This window comes from Balaenoptera physalus (assembly GCF_965194825.1).
Source record: "Balaenoptera physalus genome assembly, chromosome: 16".
Taxonomy (NCBI): Eukaryota; Metazoa; Chordata; class Mammalia; order Artiodactyla; family Balaenopteridae; genus Balaenoptera; species Balaenoptera physalus.
In genome coordinates, this window is record NC_138898.1 from 7,760,502 (window position 1) to 7,779,373 (window position 18,872).

An 18,872-nucleotide genomic window follows, 5' to 3' on the forward strand; every position below is an offset into this window, starting at 1 on the left:
TCTATTCTCTTTCCAACACACACACACGCACATACACACACACACGCACACATAAACACACGCTATAACGCAGAGAAACTGCATCAATGGGTTTGAGTCCTACAAGTAAAAATCCAGGCAAATCTTTATTACAGTTTGATAAAAATTCCCTGCAGGAAGTAGACAACGTACAAACAGTATTGATGCAAAATCCATATCTTCAGTCAAGTGCAAAGCCCTTCCTGAACCTTCAACGGTAGCTCCTTAGACTCTAAAAGTTTTCGAGAAAAGTGACTGACAGCATTCACTTGGGGTCAAGTCGAAATGCATACACCTGCAGCTTCTATCACGATGGTTAACTGAATCTTCCTGGCTTGGTTGGAATGCTGTTTTTAAGCTTAATGCCAGGAGATGGATTGAGAGGGGTTTTTTTTACATTTTTGCAGTTCACACAAAGGTCACAAGCTGGTAGTGGCCTGTGGACCCCATCTGGGCCCAGCCCTGTTCTCTGGCCTGCGCAGGGCTTGGAACATTTGGAATTGCTTGTCAATATCTGAATGACTGCAAACTTCCCATAAAAGGCGGATGTCCCTGTTTTCTAGGCCTGCACTCTCCCTGCCGTTTTTTACCAGGGACCCCACCACTCAGTCCTGGCATGTCCTCCTGGCCCCTATAGACATGTGAGCTTGAGACCCTGGTTTATTCCTCATCTTTTCACATTTGCTCAGATCTTAATCTATTACTTCTCTCTTACCAGCTGCATATACAATGTATGTGGCTGTGTTAGAATTAATACTGAAAAATCAGTGTTATAGAGAACACATTTGTGGTTGCCAAGGGGGAGGCGGGTGGGAGGGATGGATTAGAAACTTGGGATTAGCAGATGCAAACTATTATACATAGGACAGATAAACAACAAGGTCCTACTGTATAGCACAGGGAACTATATACAATACCCTGTGATAAACCATAATGGAAAACAATGTGAGAAGGAATGTATGTATATGTGTAACTAAATCACTTTGCTGTATAGCAGAAATTAACATTGTAAATCAACTATACCTCAATAAAAAATAAATTATAAAAAAGAAAGAAAAACCAATGTTAACTCCTCCAAAGTAGCCACTTGCTCCAAGAATCTATCATCCTTAAAATAAAAATGTAAATCTCATGGCCTGGAACCAACCCTCTGGAGGAGCTATTTCCATCACATGGTATTTGTCTTGGAGACACTTCGGGAGGAGCAAAACTTCCCCCCAAAGGCAAGGACATATGATAAAAGAAAGAGCGAGCCCTGGACTAAAAGTAAGAACACTGAAGTTCTAATGTCTGTCCCTCCACCCAGTGGCTATGTGATCTTGAGCAAGTACTCGACCTCCAAGGGTCTCAGTTTCTGCCTTCATTGAAATGGAGAAGATAGTCCCACTCTTGCCAACTCGAGCTGTTGCCAGGTGAACCAAATAAGCAACACAGAAGATGTCCTGTAGAGTGACGCAAACATCTGATGCCACTCTTTGACTTCCTAAAATTATCTAAAGTCACATCTGATCAATGATACATGCCTATTTTTTTCCCTCTTTTTTTTTTTTTTTGAAACAAGGGATGCTATCTTCCGAGGCAATTCCAACAGAAAGGTTCTAAAATATTGAGCAACGGAGCTCCTTAAGATTAAGAGCAAAATTCCTAAGATGTTAACTTTAAGAAGGAGGTGAGGGCATTTGAGAAGAACATCGCAATGGAGCTGGACACACCCGCTGTCTCCTAAAGGCCCTTATGCACCAGCCACGCCACCGCCTTTCTGCTCTTTGAACACGCCAGCTCGTTTCTACCTCAGGGCCTTTGCACTTGTTGATCTCTCTGTGGACAATGCTTTACCCTGCTTCGCAGTATGGCTGTCTCTTCTCAGACTTCAGGTCTTGGGGTAAATGCTGCAGCCCCTCTAAAGAAGTCCCGTTGTCATCATCCTCCCAAAACCGACAACAGCTCTGCTTCACCATTCTCTACTACAAACACTTTCTTTTCAACCTGACATGGACCAAATTTGAAATTAAATATATGTGTGTAATTACTGACTGTGACTCTCCTTTTGACTATAAGCTATAGGAGGGCAGAAACAAGCCTGTCTAGTAGCCCCAGTGTACCTCCATCACCTAGCACAGTGCTTGGCATAAAGTAGATGCTCAATTAACATTTGCCAAATAAATGAATGCATCAATGAATGAATGGAGAGATGAAAACCTCAACTCCCTACTAGATAGGTGATCCTGGACACATCACTAACCCTTCAAATTCTGTGTCTTAGCTGCACATGGGTGTAAAATACTCTCAGGTGGCTGCTTTGTCGACTAAATGAGACCATGTATGTTAAGTTCCTAGTGCAAAACCTGGAACACAGCAGATCCTCAAGAAATGGTAGCTTTTATAAAGATACTCAATGAGTATGTCCTGTCTCCCTTGTATGGAACAAATCTGGCACTTTACTAGAGGTATGTTAATGTTTGTTTATATAAAGAAGGAGAAACAAGGTTGCATGTTCAAATATATTTGCAGAGCTCTGATTTAAGCAAGACTAAACAGATTTTTTACTACAGGACATCTCGGAGTCTGAAAAATACTGATTTGCTTTCTGAACCTCCTAAAGGAGAATTTAACATGTAGCATTTTGCCCCAAACTTACTGGAGCATAGTCCTTTTCTGGAGGAAGGTGATATCAACCAGGGTTAGGACAATACAGAATACAATTGGAAAAAGATGACTCTGGTTATTTTATACAATGAATTCTTAAAAGAATCCTGTGAATACGGTGCTCAGCACACTGTTGGATGCTTCCGTTTCATGAATTCCTTCCCAGTTTTCATGATAAACCTCACAAGTTGATTCTATATATACCTAAACATAGAAGAGAATTTAGTTTTGAAAGCTGGCAAATGGGGTGGGAGAAGCAGTGAAGGTGGATTGAACACGTCTTAGTGCAGGTGGGTGTGTCCGAACCAGCACCTTCCTCTCTCCACCAGAAACGGCAATAATAAGGTGGTAATTCCAAAAGTAACCAGCAGGTGGCTCTCTAGGACTAAATTTGGAGAAGAAAATTTTCTCAGACCAGTCGGATAAATTCCCTCATAAGGGTCTGATTTCCAAGAATAGCCACCAGATCTGTCAGAAAACGTCGGCTTGAAATACATTAGCGTAGGTGAATTGGCCAGAGGAATTACAACTCACGGATACCAGCAAAACAAGAAGAAATTACGTGCTTTGTAATCTCATCCTGTGGCACACAGGGTCATGATGTTATTAGTTTTTCTCAATTTCATTTTTTTTCTGGGGGTGGGCAGAAGGGAAGAAGGAGAGCAGGTGGTATAGGTGGAATAGATGAACTTATCCCATTTATTTGTTGTGTAAATAACCACCCCTGATAATAAGCAAGATAATTTTAGGTAGTCTGTGAATATTTTCTTTAATCTATCAAATTTACTGGTAAATTGAGCCCCCAAACTGCATACACAGCACGTATTAGCACTGTATCTTAATGAATGTTGGCGACTAAAAAGCAATCCGCAAGGTAAAATAAATATGGACAAATCCACACAGAACACGCTGGTGAGGAAATATCTCAGTAAACATTGGTACAAATTAAATATCAAAATAAAATACATTTATATTAATTCCTACACAGGTAACAAAAGAATGTGAAAACAAATAATTTGATGAAATAACTGGTACCAAAAAACGTATATAAATGAAGCAAAAAAAAAAAATGAAGCAATTACAATGCCATTCTCATGCACAGAAATATTCCAAGATAATAGGACATTTCAGTGAGTATCAGCATGCAGTCAAAACAGGAATAATATAAGAATTCTATTGGAAATTTGTGTTTAATGAAGGTCATACTATATAACAAAGAGCAAACAATAATAGTTTTAATTATCATCTTCAAAACCTAGAACACAGTCATCTTCAAAACCCTATAAAATCAATCACAAAATCTGATAATCCATCATCTCTGAGGGAATTCTGTGGCATTTTTTTCTCATCACTGGTATTTATTTCATTAGAAACTAAGCTACCACTATCTTCAAATGACTGTTTTGTAAGTATTACTACTGTGCTCATTTGGGAAATCCATACCAATAAACTTGAACCTAAGTTTACAGTAATGCAGGCAGAACCTTGTTTTATTGTGCTTCACTTTATTATGCTTCGCAGATACTGCATATTTTTAATTGAAGATTTGTGGCACTCCTACATCGAGTAAGTCTGTTGGCACCATTTTTCCTAACTGCATTTGCTCACTTCGTGTCTCCGTGTCACATTTTGGTAATTCTCACGATATTTCAAACTTGTACATTATTATTATATGTATCATGGTGACCTGTGATCAGTGATTTTGATGTTACTACTACGACCTGAAGACTCAGATGATGGTTAGCATGTTTTAGCAATAAAGTATTTTTAAATTAAGGTATGTACATCTTTTTTAGACATAATGCTATTGCACACTTAATCGACTACAGTATAGCGTAAACATAACTTTTGTGTCCACTGGGAAACCAAAAAATTTGTGTGACTTGCCTTATCGCAATATTCGCCTTTTTGAGGTGGTCTGGAATCGAATCCCGAATATCTCCAAGGTCTGTCTGAATCTTTTGAGCATTGAATTATAAAAATAATAGATAACAAACCTAAAGATAAAGATTTATCAAATAAACCCAAATCCAATTCTGATGAGTCGTTTGGTTGGTGGCTTGCTATTTTTGACAAAAACAACAGAAACTTCTCAAAGAACATGATTTTTTTCCTTTGCGGTGAGGTTTTGTGTTGCTCTGCTCCACTTCTAAAGATAACAGTATCACTACTGTTATTTTGGAATTAGTGGGTCACTCGTCTTTGATGATCATCCCAGACCTGGCAGCTATGTACGGTTTTCCAACCATAATACGGGCTTTTTGCATGCACGTAAGTCTGCGTTTTTTGTCGTTGTGGTTTAAGAAAACTATGTCTGTATGCTGGAAAACAGAGTTGTTTTCTTCGTAGCAAACAGATGTAGACATTGTCAGAGGTAGTTGTATAAACCCAAGGAGCATACAAACCGCATGCTAACAGTATCTAAAACATCTGCTTTAAACTTAAGAAGATTTTTAAAAATATTAAAGGGTCTGATAAGACCCTTAGCCTTAAAATCATTTCTGATGAATGCCTACTCGTTTTGGTTAAAGAGAGTTAGATTAGTTAAAGTAAGGATTGTAAAGTGAGCGTCTTCTTCATATGACATTTTCTCTGTCCAGATAGTCCTAAGGATTTTTAAACTCTGGGATATTTGCTAATAAATTCTGAAACTGCAACACATACTAAATATTCATGACATCCACTCTCATCTTTCCAAACATGGTATTCTGGGGAAATCCAGTGATTCATCAACTTTGATACAAGTTGACTATTCTCAAATTACCAGGCTGTCTCTCAGGAATTCAAGCAATTTATCCATTTTCTCTTTACGAAGCCTACATCACTTTGGTTCTCAACTTTCTTTTGCATTCCAGACACACAGAATCTGAAAAGACATACCTTTTTTTGTAAAGATTATTTGGGTTTGTGTAGACAGTCAAGTTACAAAGCAACTCCATAGCTTTTTGTGAGTATATGTTCATAACACATGCTTCTTTTAAACCTTCAGTAATTACTATTGGTATTGGTACAGTTGATCTTATTGTGTATTAGAAAAAATATAGGTAATTGGTATAGCAGTATAAAGACAGTAAACTATACTTTTAAAAATAAATATATTTAAATAGAAGAGACTGAAGAAAATTGAATAATGGTACAAGCAATATGTAAATGACAAAAACTGTGATGATATGTCAAATGCTGCAAAATTTTCTGAATTTGTTCTGACATGAAACCAATGGCATTTATAACAACCTGATCTAACCCAACCCTCTCTCTCTGTGTAGATGTGTCTTGGAAGGTCAGCTTATTTATCAATTATCAAGGCAGTCACTTGTCACTCCTACAGGCACTCAGGACATAATTTTTGAGCGTCTACACTATGCCATGCTCCCCACAAGTGAACAGAGCCTACAGTCATAAAGACTAGAATGTAAGGACCTTCAGTGCCCTCTTAGCATTATACGGTCGTTCAACAAATATTCATGGACTCCATGCAAGGCACTGGGGGATAAAATAACGAGGAAAAAACAAAGACACAGGTCTCCTGCCCTCCTTGGCATTACTGCTTCTTGGAAGAGTTAGTCATGAGTCAACTGGCCACACAATTAAATATGAAATGAAAACTGTGGTGGGGTGCTGTAAAAGAGGGTGCCCTCGTCTGCATCTTAGGGGTACACACGACCGGAGATTCCACACCAGTTATGATGAAGTCTGGGGGGCCTGCCTTGGAGTCAGGGAGGGCCCTGGAGGTAAGACCTAGAGATGACAAAGAGTTACCTCGGACACAGGGGAAAGGCACAGAATTCCAGGGAGAAAGACCAGGAAAAGCTCTCTGGGGCAGAGATGACCAGCAGGAAGGGCCGAAGGGAAGGCTGGGTGACTAGGGTACAGAGAGCAGGTATCTATGGCCGAGGCCATTGTTTCCTGTGGTCATTCACTCGTTCTTGCATTCATTTATTTAGCAACTTTCTGCATACGAACTAGGTGCCATCTCGTAGATATTCCTCCATGTTTGGGGGTCTCGCTCCTCATCAGTGAAAAGGTCTTCAGCAAGAACCCCCTACATAGGCCTATTCATTTATTTATAAGTTATATACACACAAGGTATCCTTATACATAAAACACACAAAGATACATTTGAAAGGATAAGAAAACGTTTTAACATTTTTCTAATTGTTCCCCTGGTCCCTCCATGGGCCGTTCTGTACCCTGCTCCAGAGACCACTTTTCTGGAAAAGGGGCCTCTCAGGATTGGCTTAGAGTCACAGCAGAAGCAGAGCCCAGGCCTCCCTGTCCCGCCGTCCGTTCCCCTCCCAGGAGAGCGTGGGTCCCAAGCTTGAGAGTCACGAGCATCACACATTCGGGGCCGGGCCCCACCCCCCGAGGTCCTGAGGGGGCCTGAACGTCCGCACCGCCGGCGGCACGTTCCCAGGAATGCCGAGCTGCTAGTCATCAGTCAGCTAGACTATTTCCCCAAGCGTGGGCCAGACCTCGTGCCCAGACCCCGTGTAGGTTGTTAGAAGTGCACGCTGCCCAGCCGCTCCCTACACCTTAAAATCTAGCATCTCTGGGGTTGAGGGCCCAAGAATCTGCATTTTAAACAATTCCCCCCAGGACACTGCGATACAGTGTAAGTGACGGGGAGTGAGACCTCGACAGGGGCCAGGCTCTGGGAGGAAGGGGGCTCACCAGCCTGGCGTGCAGCAGAGGTGAGGAGCTGAGCCCTCTCCCCAGCCATCTCCCCCCACCCCTCCCCTCCCCGCACACAGTCCGCCCGCGCTCACCTTGCAGGCGGTAGAGCTGCCCTGTGCTGTGCTGCCGCGTGATGTGCTGCCAGTAGGCGCTTCGAGGCAAGGGCACCATGGTGCTCAGCGAGGCGGCCCGCTCACTCATCCTCATCTGGAGCTGTGTGAAGGAAGAGAGCGTGTGTCAGCAACCCCGGGGCCGCGAGAGACCTGGCCCAGGGAGCTGCACGCAGGGAGCTGCAGAAGCACGAGCTGGCCCGTCAGCCAGTCGGCGCGTATGGCCCCGTGGTGGCGGTGGACGCCGGTCGCTTTCACTGACTTCGCAGCATCCGTTCTTCAGCCAGCTGGCAACAGCGCATTGATTTTCCTTGGGGGAACTTCCCTCCAATTCAGCTCAACCCATCCGGTCATGGTCAGACCCCACCACTGATTCTAGGGACGGCCCGGTGACCTGCGTCAGGCCAATAAGACACAATCCCTGGGGACATTTATTAGGACTTTTGTGGAAGAGAGAATCGGTAGAGGTAAATTAAGGGGTTTTTCTGCCTGTTTTTTTTCATTGCTGAATCCCAGGGTCTAGATTATTTCTGGCACGTGGTAGATGCACAAGAAATACCCATTGAATTAAATGTTTATGAGCTTTCTTGTGGGGTTGCTGAGAGGACAGGAGATGGGCCTGGAGCCTATCTTGGAACAATAAAGGGAGAACATGCCAGTCATTGGACACTATTCCAAAGGAGACAGCCAAGAAAAGGAGGGGAGAGTCCCGACAAGCTCCACTGAGACCTTGGATCCTACCTGAACCAAGAGACTAGCCTGGGACTTCTCAATTATACAAGCCGATTATTTCTGTTCAGTTTAAGCTGATTTGAGTTGGGTTCTATCACTAGTATAAGAAAAAGAGCCTTGTCTGCCCCTACAAGCACCTGATCCGCATTCCAGACACTGAGGGAGGAAGAGGAAGTCGTAGCTTTTGGCACCAAACATCTAGGAGTATCCATCCTGAAAGATACAGTGGTCTGTATCTTTCGCCCCAGGTCCTTGGGGAGTAGTCAGTGGCCTGTCCGAACTCATCGGGGGGAAGAGTCAAAGAGAAGACAGCTCAGTGGGATGGGCAGGAGGTGACTAGAAGGCAAATGGGGACAATGCACGAGGAAGAGTGGGTGGGGCTCATGATTTGAGGCAGCTGTCCAGCCACCCTCTCCTCTACGCCCTGGTCTAGACACAAGCATGATATACTTTTATTGTGTCATAACATGAGAAATGACAATTCACAATGTTTGATTCCCTGGAATTGCTTGAATATCAAATAACCCACCCCAGTCTTATAAAAATGTGCTCACAGATACATGGATTTATACAGGGATGGGCATTAGGATACAGTTTGCAATCATGGAAAACTGGGGGCAACTTAAGTCTCCATCACTCAGGACCTGGTTAATTGCAGAGATACATTGGAATATTTGGCAACTGCAAACCAGAGGAAGGCAGATTTACATCAACTAAAAAGGAAACATTTACATATTGTATCATTAAGGAAACAGTGAATCAGACCACTCTAGTAGAATGCCATTTTAATTGCTCATATGAGGAAAGCTGGCATTAAATATTTATCCACTTGGGTTCAGTGAGATGATACCTGCTTAGCACTTGCCTAGCACAAACTAGGTGCAGGAAAAAATGGAGGATATTATTCTGATGAGTATAAACTGCAATGCCCACTGAAAGTTCTTTTTTTAAGAGAAAACTCCCCACTCTACACATCTCATTAACATGGTAGTTCCAGGCATAATACCTGCATATTCACTCAATAAAGCCAAAATAATATGAGGCTTCACACTCTGAGAACAAAACTCATTGTAGTTGACGAGACTGACTTTTTTTAAAAAAGAGTATAACCATCTTTCTAAAGACAATTTTAATTTATATGTCTTGCATTTACATGTGATGGATTGGATTCTTTATCACAATAGCACAATTACCAAAATGAGTCTCCAAGTAGAATTACATAGCACTAGGTTTCATGGGGACATTTTTTCCTAAACATGTCCTGTTAAATCAAAAGGGCAAAAAGCTGAAAACAAAAGCTAGTAGAGAAGTTCTGTGGCTGTTTCTCTATTTCTGCAGAAACGAAAGTCTCAAAAGTTTAAGAGCAAAAACCAAAACCAAACAAACCAAAAAAATCTATTTACCAGTGACTTCTGGTGACATTCAACCTCAATAACATGGAATACAAGAAAATAAAGAGAGGAAAAGCACTGAATTCTCAAGGTACTGCTTATAAGATTTTCTTAATATAAAGGGATTATATTTAATGTAATAAAATTTTTAATAGAAAGCAAATATTTGGGAAATAGCTGTCAAATTCAAATTACTCACTATATTACTGTGAATATATTTCTGCAGCCCAGCATGATCTGACTGTATTTTTAGAAAGCTTATTTAGGAACAAAAATAAAATGACACTAATGTCATGTGTCACAGAGAACATTACAAAGCCAGGTTCTCTGTTTCTTCCTCAAACCTTTGAAACAATATATAATTTTATGAAAGAGGCATTTTAACTGTCTTTGGAGAAAAATGCTGAGAAAAGTCTTCTTATTTAACAATGCAAAAATGTCTGAATTCTCAAAGATTGAGAAGACTTAGGAAGTCATGTGGTGAAGAGTCTAGCTGGAAGGTGTCCGCTCTCATGCTTCTTTTTTGTTTTTTATTTCAAATATATCATATCTTTTTTATAACTTATTTTCTTCACCTGAACAATGTACTGTTAGCATGTTGGCATTTTCTACAACAGCATTTTTAATGTCTACATAGTATTCCATTATATGGATGTATTTGTTTTTGTTTTTCTTTAACATCTTCATTGGAGTATAATTGCTCTACAATGGTGTGCTAGTTTCTGCTTTATAACAAAGTGAATCAGCTATATGTATACAGATATCCCCATATCTCCTCCCTCTTGCGTCTCCCTCCCACCCTCCCTATCCTACCCCTCTAGGTGGTCACAAAGCACCGAGCTGATCTCCCTGTGCTTGCCCTCATCCTTCTTTATTGCTTTAAGTGACCCTTCCCCTCTGAGCTTGCTACCCTTCCCATCTCAGGCTGCACTATGGCGGGGGCCTGCCATTTCCACCCACCTGTGGTGCCTCCCCCCTGCCCCCTTCCCACCACTGCCTTGATCCCTAAGCCTGAGAGCTCCCTCCACCCCTCACCTGGCTAACACCTACCTTCCCTTCAGGAGGTAGCTCAGGAATCAACTCCTGACAACTCTGCCCCCTTAATGACACCAGGTGCTCCTACCAGACATCCCACAGCCCTGCTCCTACTCTGATCATTTCACTGTTTTGTGACAGCAGCTAAACTAGCCCACCTCCTCCTGTAGCCCATGCACTCCAAGAAAGTGGGGATTATATCTTTTATCTCTGTGTCCCCGACACCTATGTGGGGCCCCCAAAGGCTGAACAAATAGAGGATGGATGAATGAGCCAGTGAGCCCAGCTCTTGCCCAGGGAGTAAATCCTAATCAACACAGCCAATCAGAAGCACTGTTGGCCCAGAGCTGGATTCCTGCTGAAGCTCCAGGTCCAGGTTAAACTAACATGGTTCTCGGGGGCTGTGGGGAACGTGGTAATAAGACGGCATCATTCTAGAGACCCAGACGCAGAGAATGGACTTGAGGACACGGGGAGGGGGAAGGGGAAGCTGGGACGAAGTGAGAGAGTGGCATGGACATATATACAGTACCAAATGTAAAATAGATAGCTAGTGGGAAGCAACCGCATAGCACAGGGAGATCAGCTCGGTGCTTTGTGATCAGCTAGAAGGGTGGGATAGGGAGGGTGGGAGGGAGACGCAAGAGGGAGGGGATATGGGAACATATGTATATGTATAGCTGATTCACTTTGTTATAAAACAGAAACTAACACACCATTGTAAAGCAATTATACTCCAATAAAGATGTTAAAAAAATAAAAAATAAGACTGCATCATTCTACTCTGCCATTCAAGTGATAAGCAGAAGCAGGGCCTCGGGGAAAGACCTGCTTATGTGCGTATGCACAATCGGTCACGACAGTCCGATGGCGGGGGAGTTCAGCTCTACACGTTTATTCATTCTGCTAACAGTGTTACTCAAGATCCCGCCAGGGAAGAAAGACAAGGCTTTGTGAATGTCAAACAAATGCCTTCTTGTACTTCAATACTCAAACTTTCCCCCTAAAGAACAGGGATGCACGTTAGGTCTCTTCCTAAACCAGCCTGAGCGAGTTCTGACGCTGCCCGGTGGCCTGAGATAATCCATCAACGGATGTAATTGATTGGGTTTCAAGGACACACAAAGCATTGTGGTGCCGAGGGTGGCACGGAGCCGACCGTGGAGTGGAGACCCGTGCTCCCGTTCAGGCTGTGCTCCACATGAGCTGTGTGACACGGGACACATCCCTCCCCGCGTTTAAGCCTCAAAATCTCCTCTCTCATGGAACATCCCTTCCTAAGGAGACAGACAATAAAACTAAACAAATAAAAAAGAAAAAGACTGCCATAAGAAGGAATGAAGTCCTGACACACGCTACAACACAGATGAAGCTGAAAACTTGATGCTGAGTGAAAGAAGCCAGTCACAAAAGACCACATCGTGTACGATTCTATTTATATGCGATGTCCAGAACCGGCAAGTGCAGAGAAAGCGGATCGGTGGTTGCCTAAGGCTGGGCGGATGACGCCTAAAGGAGATGGGTTTCTTTCTGGGGTGATGAAAATATTCTGGAGTGGACTGCAGTGATGGTTTCACAATTCCGTGAATATATTAACACCACTGAACTGTACGGTTTAAAAGGGTGTATTGTATGGTATGTGAATTATATCTCAATAAAGCTGTCCTCAAAAAATGTAAAATAAAATCACATCGTAGTATGTGCTACATGGACTATTTTCTTAAAAAGCATGATGTAATGACGTAGTGGGTGGCTGCTTCCTGTCAAGCAGTGGCAGGGCAAGTACCATTTAAATTTGCGTGACAACTGGATAAAGCACGGCTCCCCATCATTATCATCGTCAACAACACAGACAGATCCTTTTAACAACCTCCCAATACTCACAGTGAGGGAACTGCTCATTGTCAAGGCCCTTTTCTCATAATAATGGGCAAATCCTATCAACCCTCTTGGGAGAGAAAACATTCTAATGACCGCTATACGTGGCATGTCAGCAAGAAAAACAACCGTCCTCTCCACTGCCAAGCACAGTTTTGGTTTCTTCATCCTTCATTTGGTTTGGCTGACACTTACCCGTTGCTTGTGCACTTCCTTTATGAGTCTGAGACCAGGCGTGCAGGGCAGTGGCGAGTCTCTGCCACAACACTGCACCACACCGTCCTTCTCTGGAATCCATCTGTTTTTACAACAGAGCATTGTGTTTTGCAAAACTGAACAGCACGACAGGATGCTACAGTCAGTCCATCGTGAGTATGCTCATATGCTGCGTATATGACGTTGTGTTCTGGATCCATTCGGAAACCAGCACAAATCATCACAATGGCAAACCGATGACGACTTCACGACCTAATTCCCTCCCCATCAGACTCTTAAACTTCCACTGGGCTGCCCCTTAAAGTAACTCAAGTGGGGTGTCTGCCAATAGCCGCTCTGCATATGCAAACTCAACCTGGGCCCTGAAGTCACCGAACAAGGACACGGTTTTGACAACAAGATTGTGCTGTGAGTCACAGTTACATTGACGCCGAATGTCTGCTCAACATGAGACTTCCAAAACTCATCTGATGCTGGTAGTAGCCCTCAGTTCACGGAAGTATATATAAACCAACTTATTTTCTCTCGGTATTTTAAGCACAACACGTGCACAAAGTTGAATCAGAAGGAACAATTCAGTCCGAGAGAGAAAAAGTAAAACTAGGTTCTAAAAGAAACCCGCACTTCAATGTCTTTCTCTCATTCCACCCAAACTCAGCTGTACCAGTGACACCACCCTTCAACTCACCGACATTCTCCACTCGGCTTCCTGAACTATGCCTTCATGTTCTGCCTACATATTCTCCTGTGAAAATTACATTTGGCAATAGACTCTACCTATGCTTTCTGGACCCTGGGTAAGCAGCTCTCCAGGCTCTCCAACTTTAGCAAGCAAGAATCATCTGGAGGGCTCATTAAAATGCAGATTCCTGGCCCGCATCCCCACTGTGGATGGGGGATTTGCATTTCTCCCAAGTTTCCAGATGATTCAGATTGTACTGGTCCAGGGACCACACTTTGAGAACCACTGTCCTATGCTATTTATCACCTTTGGACCGATAACTCTGGGAAAAAGTTTTCCACTGTAGTAAGACCCCAAACTCCGGAGTCAGGAAACCAGGGTTAAAGTCTGGAATCTGCCACTAATAACTGTATGGCTGTAGGCTAGTTATTTAACCTCCTTTAGTCATTAATATCACGTCAGTAAAAAAAAAAAGAAAGGAAAAAAAGTTCCTCCTTTGCAGCTAATTCCAAGAACACACATGACTCATCGCAGGGTTCTATCAATGTTAGCAATATTTCTAATTAGCCCTATGTCAATCAAAATACTATCTTTACCAAGAGTTCCGAACAAGGTCCTAATAGGAACATTCACATTTTCTTTTCAAACCTAAATATTTGATACTGGACTGTGTTTCTGGCTTGAGGGGAGAAGTTTTTAAAAGTTTTCAGGCAACGACAAAAAAGCCACACATCAAATCAAATAAATAAATATGCTTAGAGAATATATTTAATCACCTGATCCAGTTGGGATACAATGAAGTTAATGAACAAGCATGAATGAAGCTCTTACTGTAAACATGGAACAAGTGTAGGAACAGGAGAAAATCCAAGAGGCTCTACGGTCCCCCCTCCCCTTCCCCGAGAAATTTATATTCTCCAAGGCAGCTTTATCTTTGGATTTGGTAGTATTTTGCTGACACCTAAGAGGAGGGGATGGGAGAGTCCACATTTTTATGATATGTATTACCCATTTTTAAAAGTTGTAATAAATTGTATTCTTTCTTAATATATTGATATATTTTTATTACATCAGGAAATACAGAAAAGAATACAGATAGATTTGAAATAATCATTTAGAAAATGTCTTAGAAAAAAATCACTTAGAAAAAAACAAAAACAGAGAACAAAAAACAAAAACAAAGAAACAAAGAGAACTTTTAACATGTTAATGTTTTCTTTTGGCCTTTTTAAAAAATGTGAATACATGATGTATATTTAACACAAACTGCAGGATAATGTATATACTGTTATACCGATACCGTCCTCTTTTTTATTTAATAAATTATAAATGTATCCTAATGTTCCTAAATACTGCCATCTTCTATGCTGTCATTTTAAAGTCTGCATCATAGCCCATCCTTTTGTTGTACTATACTTTATTTGTTCATTTCCCTAACCATTTTTAATTCACCAGCTAAGATAACAGAATTAAACTGTGACCCAGTCTCCTTTATAACATTTTTTCCCCGCTAACCACAATTTTTATCCTGAGACCCACTTTATCGACAACTATTCCAATAACCAATTTTTAAAGGAATTTTAAAATTTAATTTTAATTTACATGTCAAATTGGATTTTAGACTGACTCAAAAATTACTTTTAAATGTGACTAACATCAGAATGGTAGATGAGTTGGTAATTTCATTTTATTCTTAAACAAAGCAGTCTTACCTTCACATTATTGTACATCCATGCAACAGACTAACCTGTTAGCCATTAAAAAGAAAAGGGTAGATCTTTATGAAGTGATATGAAACAATCCTAAAACCAAAGAGCCACCATTCCTTACCTATGCATGTTGGTGGGGAGAGCTCATCATCACTGGGACAGGTTTAAATACCATCTATCCACACTCTGATGATTCTCAAATGCATGTCTGTACCTCCAATCTCTCCCCTAAACCTCAGGCTCCTGTATTTCACAGCCCGCTCCCCACTTCCACCTAGATGTCCAGTAGGCAGCTCTCATCTAACATGTACAAACTGGAACCATCGTTTCTCACACTCCACTCCCCGAAAGCTCTTCCTCTTCTAGGTAAATGGTTCTTCCATTCAACCCATTGCTCTGTTTAAAGAAGAAGAGAAACCTTGGAGACTACCTTGTTTCCTCTCTATCCTACAAGAAAGTTCAACCATCAGCAAATCCTGTTATTCAAAATGTATCCAGAATCCACTTTTCACCACCTCCCTCCCCACCATCCTGACCCACATCATTAGCACTCACCTGGATGTCCAGATGACAGAAATAGTCCCTAACTCTGCTTCTTACTTGTACTCTCGCCTCACCCACCCCCAGTCTTTCCCAAACAGCTGCCAGAGTGCCCCCTTCAAGAGTAAAGCCAGCTTATCTCAGCTTTTCTCAGAACCCTCCAATGACTTCTCAACTGACCCCATGCAAAATCCAAACTCTTGACCACGAATGAAAGGTCATATAGGACGTGGCTCCTACTTATTTCTAGACAACACCTCCTACCCCTCTTCTCATTTCATCTGCTTCAAAGTCATAGCTTTGTACTTGAACATGCAAAGCACAGAGCTGCCTCGGGGCCTTTGCACTTACTGTTCCCTCTGCCTGGAACAGATGTGGCACATATGTACAATGGAATACTACTCAGCCATTAAAAAGAATGAAAAATGCCATTTGCAGCAACATGGATGGACCTGGAGATTGTCATACTGAGTGAAGAAAGTCACACAGAGAGAGACAACTATCATATGATATCGCTTATATGTGGAATCTAGAAGAAAAATGATACAAACGAACTTATTTACAAAACAGAAACAGACTCACAGACTTAGAGAATGAACTTATGGTTACCTGGTTGGGGGTGGTGGGAAGAATGGGGGGAGGGATAGATTGGGAGTTTGGGATTGACATGTTATATGCTACTATGTTTAAAATAGATAACCAACTAGGACCTACTGTATAGCACAGGGAACTCTCCTCAATACTCTGTAATAACCTAAATGGGAAAAGAATTTGAAAAAGAAGAGATACACATATATGTAAAAAAAAAACAAAAAAAAACTGGCCCTTAGAAATTTCCACTCCTCCCTTCCCCGCCCCCCCCCGCCAGAGTATCACCTTATCAGAGCAACAAACCTCCTTCATTCTCTCTACTTTACAATGCAGTCTCCTTCACAGCATTCACCAACTCTTGATACAGTTTTATGTTTATTATCTATTGATGATTGTCTCACTCTCCATAACAATGAGTACACTCTTTGAACACAAGGACTGTTTCTCGTTCTCTGCTGTACTCCTGCTTCCTAGAACAGGGTCTGACACAAAGTAGATACTCAGAAAATGAATGTACTTATTAATACATAGATACCTTTATATCTATCAAGGGATATGATGTTCCGGAAGGATGCAAAAGAAGCTGGTCATGGGTTTGCTTCCGAGGAAGTAAACTGGGGACCTGAGATGATTAAGCATGGGAAAGAGACTTATTTTACACTGTGTAACATTTTGTACAATTCTATATCATGTGTGAATCAAATATTTTAATCCAAAAGCCTTCTTTTGAAATCTTCAAAGAAATCATAGCTCTTTTCCTCAATTGCATACCACTGCATGCACTAGTTTAAAGAACTCTGAAACTATGCATAAGGCACTGAGCAATGTAAGTGTCCCCGCTCCTCCAAGAACAGGCTTGTGGAGGGAAAGATCTTCCCACTTCACACACTGTCGTTTTATAGGCCCTCCCCAGCCCCAGCCCTAAGCCCCCTGATCCTCTCCAGATGACACTTACTAGAAAATGAAAACGAGGGGAATTTAAAAGGAAAGTAGAAAATAGCTCTCAAAGAAGCTTAACCTTAATTTCAAATTTCTAACCAGAGACAATTACTCCAACTATCTCATGAATAGTAAACGTGTTTTGAACAGAATCTTTAAAATGTTAGGTTTATTCCTACAAATTCCAGACCAAATGCCTCTCTTAAAAGAGAACAATAGTCTTAGACAATACTTTTTTAAAAAAGACATAAAAATCAAGCATGTGTTTGTGTAGTATGTGATCTATTTACCCAGTTTGAGGTAAATCTATATTTCTGAGGTTTATCAAACACCCTTGTAAAGTTCTAGCAAACTTGTACGGATTGGTGCTGGGAGTAATTCATTGAGATAACTACATTTGCTGCATTCTTTAGGGTTCTTTCTGCCTGATGAAGCACGTTCATGTAATCAATACAAACCGCTTAAAATGCTAATTGCTACGCTAAGTGGCGGTAACCAAATCCTCTGGAAGCTAGACGCAAATGCTGTTGAACAAGTTTTGTAATCATTGTGGGTTGATGACAGGAGCTATATCGTCCTTAAGGTGTACAGAGGTCTGCAGAGCGGCTCTTGCGCCCACCTTTCCTCCACCTAATGGACAGGTGCACTCCCACTTCACTTAGAGGAGTGATTTCTTAAAAGGATCTAGCTTTCTCCAGCGAGAGAGCTTAACCACATGTTCTTGCTTCCGTAAACACATGAAACACCGTGAACATAATCCTGCTGAGATGCATGTAAAGACTGGTTAAGGTCCGATATAATTAGACCAGGAGGGAATTATGGCTGCATTGACACCTCTGTTGTCAGCGCAATGTATGTTCACTGAATGATGGGTGTAAGTCTTACTGCAGATTTTTGTATGTATAAAGGGCATCAAAGCACGCGGTCCCACGCTGTGCTCTCTCTAGCTCCAGTGCCATTTCTTCCAGGGAACAAGGAGCCGGATTCTCAAGAGTCGCTTCAGAGCCCTAGTTCTCCAAGTGTGGTCCCTGGACCAAACATCAGCATCACCTGAGAACTTATTAGACATTCAAATTCCAATGCCTCACCCACACCTGCCGAAACCCCGGAGGTGGAGCCCATCCACCTGTGGCTTAGTGAGCCTTCCAGGTGACTCTGACGCCCGCAGAAGGTGGGGAACCACTGCCCCAGAGCCCACCTTTTCTGCTCCCTCACCTCATCACCGCCCAGACCACAGACACACTTACCCTCAGGCCCTAGACATTCTCTCTCTTCTACCTCCAAAGCCTCCCAAATTTCCTCCTTCCTTTCAGCTTCCACTGACTCACACCCTGGGCTTTATGTTCCTGTCCTGGCTCTTCACTTACTGACTGTAAGCCATGGAGCCTCAATTTCTCCCTCTGTGAAATGGACCTAATATTGCCAATAAAATGCAAACCATTAAAAAGAATGAATGAGACCAAGGTTGGCAAACTTTTCTGTCAAGGGCCAAATATTAAATTTCTTCGGCTTTGCAGGCCATCCAGTCTCTATGGTGCCAATGAACCCCCTCTTTTATTTCCATGTGAAAGCAGCCATAACAATGTAAAAATGGATTGGGTGTAGTGGTGTTCTAATAAAACTGTACTTACAAAAACAAGCACAGGCTAGATTTTGCTCATCAGCCGTAGTTTGCCAACCCCTGAATCAGACCTATGCTACATGACTTTAA

At 42.0% G+C, this 18,872-nt stretch overlaps 1 protein-coding gene and 1 long non-coding RNA gene across 3 annotated transcripts in view; one reads left to right on the forward strand and one right to left on the reverse strand.

Moving 5' to 3' along the window:
* LOC309644464 overlaps positions 1-18,872 on the forward strand; it is a 621,011-nt gene that overhangs the window by 251,328 nt on the left and 350,811 nt on the right. The window lies entirely within an intron of this gene.
* Positions 1-18,872, reverse strand: part of DOK5 (docking protein 5) — a 150,175-nt gene that overhangs the window by 2,076 nt on the left and 129,227 nt on the right. For both annotated transcript variants that reach the window (XM_082428179.1, XM_082428178.1), the window contains one exon: positions 7,431-7,551. In XM_082428179.1, coding sequence (XP_082284305.1) covers positions 7,431-7,551 — 121 coding nt within the window. The remainder of the gene's footprint in view (positions 1-7,430; positions 7,552-18,872) is intronic.